At 38.3% G+C, this 6847-nt stretch overlaps 1 protein-coding gene across 1 annotated transcript; it reads left to right on the forward strand.

Moving 5' to 3' along the window:
* Positions 1-4290: 4290 nt before the first annotated feature.
* LOC140249020 (uncharacterized) lies at positions 4291-6174 on the forward strand. The gene has a single exon (XM_072330230.1). The coding sequence runs from the start codon at positions 4291-4293 to the stop codon at positions 5773-5775; it is 1485 nt and encodes a 494-aa protein (XP_072186331.1). The 3' UTR covers positions 5776-6174.
* The last annotated feature ends 673 nt before the right edge of the window (positions 6175-6847 follow it).

Below are 6847 nucleotides of genomic sequence, written 5' to 3' on the forward strand. Positions count from 1 at the left end.
TCTTGGATTGAAGAATAATTTTTTGAGAAAATACTTATCAGTTGATCACACAATAATGTCGAACTTGTTCATGACCATATTGTAAGAAGGCTATTCAATAAATTGAAAAAAGATTATATGGAAGTCATACTTAAATTAAACAACCATAAGAAGATTTGGGGTACTCCTAAATAAGCAAAAGAAGTTTAGAAATTAAAAAAAAAAAAAAAGATACTCTGAAGACAATATTCACAGTGAATATTTGTTTCTATAAGCAAATTCCTCTTCACTTGAGTGAAGCCTTATGTTGGGCCACATATACAATGCATAATAGAGTTATGACTATACAAAAACAACAAAAGTTTTCTTTATATTTATTTTTCTATTAAGGTAAAAAAAGCAACAAAACAAATCTAGTGGAACATTTGACCCCATTTTTATGAAACTAATGCATCAGTGTCTGGCACAGTGGAAGTGGCTGCAATTATCAGTGAGTTCTCAAGGTGTTCATCAGGGATTTTGATGACATTTCTCTATTGTTGTGCTTCAAATCCTTGAAAATAGGTGTTCACAAATGTACATACTGACAGAAAGCAAAGACTATAAAAAGGAATAATTAGGAAATTAGGGATATTTCTCTCTGGTAAGATAGGGCTTTAAAAAGTCTAGCAAAGAGACAAGATCAAATTTTTCCTTGATTTGAAAGTGTGATTGCAACTTTATATATGTATTCCATTTGAAAATTCATAGGTAATGTATTTATGTTAACTGAAAATTAAATAGCAAAATTAAAAAAAAAAAAAAAAAAAAAAAAAAAAAAAACAAAGGGGGTTTATTTCAATCTTCAAGAAATCAGTAGATTTCTTGATTCAGTAGATTCCCAAATTCCTTTATTGAAAAATACTTAGCATTGCTTTCTGTTTCACTGTTCAAAGAAATGTGTTTAACCAACATATCAAAATGCATTAAGAAAATATCTGCCCTAATTTGTGCTTGAAATAAAGCTTAAATTCTGGCAGACACTGTTATGGTATGGAACATATCACATGTAAGTTGATTTTCAACTTGAAAACACATTTAATTTATCCACACACACAATAAAATAAATAAATAAATAAATAAATAAATAAATAAATAGATCAAATCCACCAAAAAACACATCACAAAATATTTTATACTTTTTGTGATCTTTTTTGAAATGTTGGTAGGAATTTGGGGTATTTTTTATGCAGTGAAATTGTTATGAAATTATTTTAAGAAAAGACACCCAAATGTAATTATCAAACAAGAAAACTTACACGTCAGATAAATAGCAGAAAATGTATGCTTTCACAGGCACAAACAGATATAACTAGGTTGGTATGCTGCTATCAATCAGCAATCAATCACCACATTTTACTCACCAACCACACGTGAAACCTACATGTATTACATGCAGCAGTTCAACTGAATGTGTGGCAGGCATGAGAGGAGGAATTAGCACTGCACTGCACCCTCCCCTCCATAATAATAATAATAATAATAATAATAATAATAATAATAATAATAATAATAATAATAATAATAATAAATAATAATAATAAATCACATAATTATGTTGAAAGTTTGCAGACCTTAAGGGTCAAACTATTAGCTCTCCAGGGCCACAAGTAGCCCATGGGCTGGATGTATCTTCTTTAAAGTTTAGACACATGTCACTGAGCTGAACAGACTTTTTCTGTTGAGTACTACAATTTTTTAGAAAGCGTTTTTATTCTATATTATGACAGAAGTGCTTAAAATGCCAGTTAACACCCATAAATAGATTGAATTCTTCCCAAAATATTAATTTTTGTAAGTGGTAAAGTCACAGTCTATATGCTGGAAAATGCTGAAAATAATTGCCTGTATGCTAGTTTTTTTAGGTCCTTAATTTTTTTAGTAATGAAAAGTGTAAAATTCATTATCTCATGAAACTACTTCATACATTAAATGTTGAGCTTATAACTTTGCTGGTTTGATCTATGTTCGTTAAAGATGCTTATGGGTTTGTTTCTCTCATTTTGGGGAAAAGCTAAGAAATTCCATTAATTCAAAGCATTTTGTAGTAAAGCCATGTGATTTGCTAGTAATACTGGCTCTTGTTACAGTACAAACTAAGTAGCTACCCAGCTTACACTGATGCTGAAGATAGGTGAACTTTTTATCATCAGAAAGCTGTTCAGTTCATGAAGCTTAAAATAAATCAGCAGTGAAGTATTTTATTGATTTATTAATTATATGTAATTATACTTCAGTCCTTGAACTATACAGTCAGGTTACAATTGCAACAGATAAACCATGGTCCCAGAGATTCATAAAAAGTTAAAGACCTAGAAACTCCTAAAAGTCCTTCTGTGAAAATTTCAAAAATTCTTATAGACAAGATGATGGCAAATATTCCCCTCCTCCAGCCCTGCATTGAGTTGTTTCTCCATCTCTGGGTCTCTGGGATTGTTTCACTGCTTGCACAGCATGGCAGATGTGGATGCTCATTAATGTCGATCTGTGCCACTCTCAGTAACAATGTGCTACATCCTTACATGTTCCAGTCATTTTAGGAACTACCTTCTGCTTTTAATGACTTCAACAAGCCACAGATGTGGAGACTGTCTTATTTTTCCTTGACATATCTGACATCAAGGTAAATGGAAATACTGATCTGAGACAACGTACCTGCTAGTTTTTCTGTCTAGAGCTGAGATTGGAGGGAAATGTAGTTTTTCTGCTGTATCCTTGAAGAACATCATGCTGTTTGGACTATTTATTACTGTGAACTGAGAAAAAGCTATCTTGATCGATATAGAGTTATCTTTTACTTGTTAAGATTCAGGAAGTCATTCAGGATTGCCATGTGTGAAGGACAGATCTGGTTTTCTTTTGTTGTCTCAAAGCTTGCTTCGTGAGGTTTTCCTGATGATAAGATTCTGACTGGCGACTGCTAACTATCTAGGAGGGTGAATGGTGGTTGCTATTGTGCCATCTCTGCTTATGATTGCAAAGATAAGCAGAGACAGGACAAGCAGTCTTTTTCAGGGGTGCTGCTTGAAGGAGCGGACCACTGCAAGAAGGTGATAATGCTTGTGTCTGGCAAACAGAGGCACCACCAACCCCTGCTGGCTTATCTGTGGGCCAGGAATGTCACAAAAGCTGGTTTTAAACCATTTTACGCCTTCAGAAGATGCTTGTTTAGACATTCAGTGTTTGTTCGGGATATCCTCTAACTTCAAAGAAGAAGAAAAAACAACCCCACCGAAATGGGGGATAAAAGGCCCTTGCTAAACTGGGGATTTTGAGAGACGATTTTTGGAGGCGATCTTTTGAGACGATCTCTGGAGACGAACTCCCAAAGATGGCTTTGACGGAGAATTCCCTGAGGGGAAACCTCTTCGGAAGGCCGGCTTGCTGCAGTGCTTCCTGACTTTCTCCCATCCCCCGCGGTGATCAGACGAGTTCCTGAAATCTACGGACCTACTGTGTACCTCGCTGGACCCACGGTGGTGACTATCTCTTTTGCTCTCCACAGACTCCTTGCTTATTTTTCCTACTTTTCCTATCGCCCACCTTCCCTTCCCCATCTCCCTAATACGTCCAGGACTTTAATAAACTGCTTGGACCAACATTTGAACCGTTGCTTCTTAATCTCACGCCGGGTATATACACATATCAAAGAACCTTGCCTCTCTCCTGCAAATTGGAGCGAGACATTTATTATTGGCGTCACGGACAGGATACCCGCCGTGAGAGTGTTGTCCTCCCAGATATAGCCTGAAACTTTTCTATGTGCACCTCCTGGAGTTGCAAGGAGCGACAGTTTTGGTAACTTAGATGTGAGCACCTCTCCAGGAAGACCGCTCCATATTCTGAAACTTTACTTGCTTTTGTGTTTACCTCTTGGGGACGTATGAATTAATTTTGACTATTTGCTTTTGTTTTATACGTGTGTGCCTCCTCGAGAAGACAATTTTGCATTTTTTGTGGTTTAAGTAACTTGTAACGTGTTTTGGAATTTGAAAAGTTTTGTGTGTGCACCTCTTGGGGAAGTGAGGAAGTAATTTTTTGACGTAAAGTGTGTGTTGCTCTCCAAGAAGTTTATTCCTCTTTAAGAAATTTTGAAGCGTTTGGTAACTTTGGTGGCTTGAAGCTTGAAGTTTTTCTGGCCTGACAGGATAGCCAGGGAGGCATGATTGTAGCATTTGCATTTGTTTGATAGGTGTGTGCCTCCCTGGGGTGGGGTAAGGAGTGAAGTGTACCTTCTCTTCCCTTAGTGTAGATCTTTTAGGGTATTGAGAAATGAGTGAAAGTATTGCCACTATGAAAAGTGAAAATGTGCTATTTGACCTTTTAGAAAAGCACGGTGCTCGGCCCTCTTTATCAGGGGTGGATTGGGCACGACAAAACTGGCATAACTTGCAGAGTGTTTCAGACCGCATTTGTGTTTTACAACATGGGGCTCGTACCCGAGCCGGGAAAGGAAAATCGTTTATTTGTGCGGTACTCGGTGCAGCTTTAAAAGCAGCCGTGGAGTTCCGAGATGAAAAGCATTCGGCAGAAACCCAAACCATACAAGCATTACAGGAATCAGTTAAAGTAATGCAAGAGTTGGTAAAAACTCTGCAGAATCAAATAGTGAACCTTGAGGAACAATTACAAAGAGAGCAACATAATTCAGTTTTGTTGCAAATGGCTTTTAAGGAACTATTAGCGTATAAGAATACTAGCAATACTGTTGTCCATAATTTGCCTCAAGAAAAAACTTTTCCTCAGAAGGAACTACAAGGAATGAGGGAAGGGCTTGACAAATTAGAGGACTCGCCAACCCAATTGCGTCCTTTGATAAAAACTGAATATGCATTTGATAATGGTGAGGACCTGGATCCTAAAATGAATGTTAAAGAAATTCCCTTCTCTGTCACTGAATTAGCAAAACTGAAAAAGGATTTTAGCCGTTCTCCAAAAGAATCAGAAACGGAGTATGTATGGAGAGTTAGTCTAACTGGTGGAGACCAAATAATGCTAACCGAAAAGGAGGCTGAGGGTTATTGGGGGCCAGGAGTATTTTTAACTACTGGCAACAACTGTGCTCCCTGGTCCCTAACACAGAGGGCTGCTTACTGGGCTGGTGGTCTCAACCCTTTAGAAAGGGGAGACCCTCTTGCTATTAATGGGACAGTGGATCAATTGGTTGAAAGTGTCCAAAAGGCTGCCTGTTTGCAAATGATGTATGATAGAAAGTTGCAGCCACATCATGAATCACCTATGATGATGCCTGTTGATCCTGAAAGGATGACTCCTTTAATTAGGGGGCTTCCAGAATCACTGAAACCTATAGGTATACAACTACAAGGAAAAATACAAGCTTTGCCTCAGGGAGAAAGAACCCGGGCAGCATTAGAAGGAACTGTAACCTCTAACCATGTGCAGTCAGGATATAAAGTATGGACATGGGGGGAGGTTGCCCAAGAATTAATTAACTATGAAAGAAAATATGGGCCGGTGATTTCTAACACTAGTAAATTTGACCCAAGGGAAGTGAGGCTTGCAGCAGTCAGCCTTGCCCCTGGGCCACCTAGCCCAAACCTCAGTGAAACTGGAAGGGTCTCATTGCCAGTAAGAACAGGTAGGCGAAATATTGGTCATAGACGTAATCGTCTCTGGACACTTGGCTGGCAAAAGGGTGTTCCACGAGATTTGATGAATGGATTACCCACAGTCAGACTAGAGAAATTAGTTAACTGGTGGCCAGAACAAAAGCTCAAGAAGCTCAAGGAAAGCTGATGCTTTCGCCCCCTCCCCCAGATGAGCGGGAGGTGGGGGGGGGAAGGCAGTGAAGGGGTGGATGTATTAGAAAGCTCACAACAAAAGGAGATCCTCGATTTAACACCTTCTGTCCCAAGGCCTCACCACTCCTGCCAATTCCCCCTGTGAGTCACAATACAGTTACTGATAAGCCAGGGAAACACTTATCTCCCTGGCCAGCCTGTGACAACTGACTCAGCTAACCTGAGGACAGTTTCCCTAACCTTAATGAAATCCCTTAACAAATATCCTTGGAAGGCTAAGGACACCCCGATAAAGAAATGTAAAATCAACTCTTGCTGGATTGTTCCCTCATTTTTTAATTGTATTAACAATAGCCCCAAAAGGGCAAGTTGTCTTGTTTTATTTTACAGAAGATCCTCGTGGGACCTTTACTGAACACAGAATGGCTGATAGCTGTCTTTAACCATTTGTGTTTTGTGACAGAAAAATTGAAGATGTAATCATGCTAGAATACTGATATACCTCTTTATTACATGTTTTGGTTGCAATAGTATTATGTTTTGGTTTGTTGTGGTTGTGGTTTGTGATGGATATCAGTCCTTGGATTTGTTAAACTTCACAATTGGGTTCAGAATTTTTACAGGTCATCCTGGCTTTTCTGGTACTTTCTGCACAGTGATACCATCCCTTCTGACCCCTTCTTTCACCCCTTCTTTGTTAAAATGATTGTGATTTGCATGCAACTCCTCCATGGTGTTTCCAAATTCCTAACAAATTGGGAAATGAGCCAAGGACCCATCTACTATCTGTTAGATGTGGTCACAAATGAAATCTATCATAAAGCCCTTTGCACTGATGCTTTTCAGTATCACATCAGTCCAGGAGTTCCATACAAAACATGGTTTTTGGATGAAAACAAAACAAAACAAAAAGAATTCCTGTCTGGATCTTGGCTTACACTGGGACTTCCTGAATGGAGAAAGCAGCTGACACAAATACCCCCATTTATTTATTTTATTTGATACTATTGGTTATTGTCACTGTCTTTGTGATTGTTAAATGTTTATGGTATATGTAAGTATAAATG

Source organism: Excalfactoria chinensis, chromosome 2, assembly GCF_039878825.1.
Source record: "Excalfactoria chinensis isolate bCotChi1 chromosome 2, bCotChi1.hap2, whole genome shotgun sequence".
NCBI classification, from domain to species: domain Eukaryota; kingdom Metazoa; phylum Chordata; class Aves; order Galliformes; family Phasianidae; genus Excalfactoria; species Excalfactoria chinensis.

Coding starts and splice junctions, on each gene's coding strand:
- LOC140249020 (XM_072330230.1), top strand. CDS start 4,291: ATGAGTGAAAGTATTGCCACTATGAAAAGTGAAAATGTGCTATTTGAC.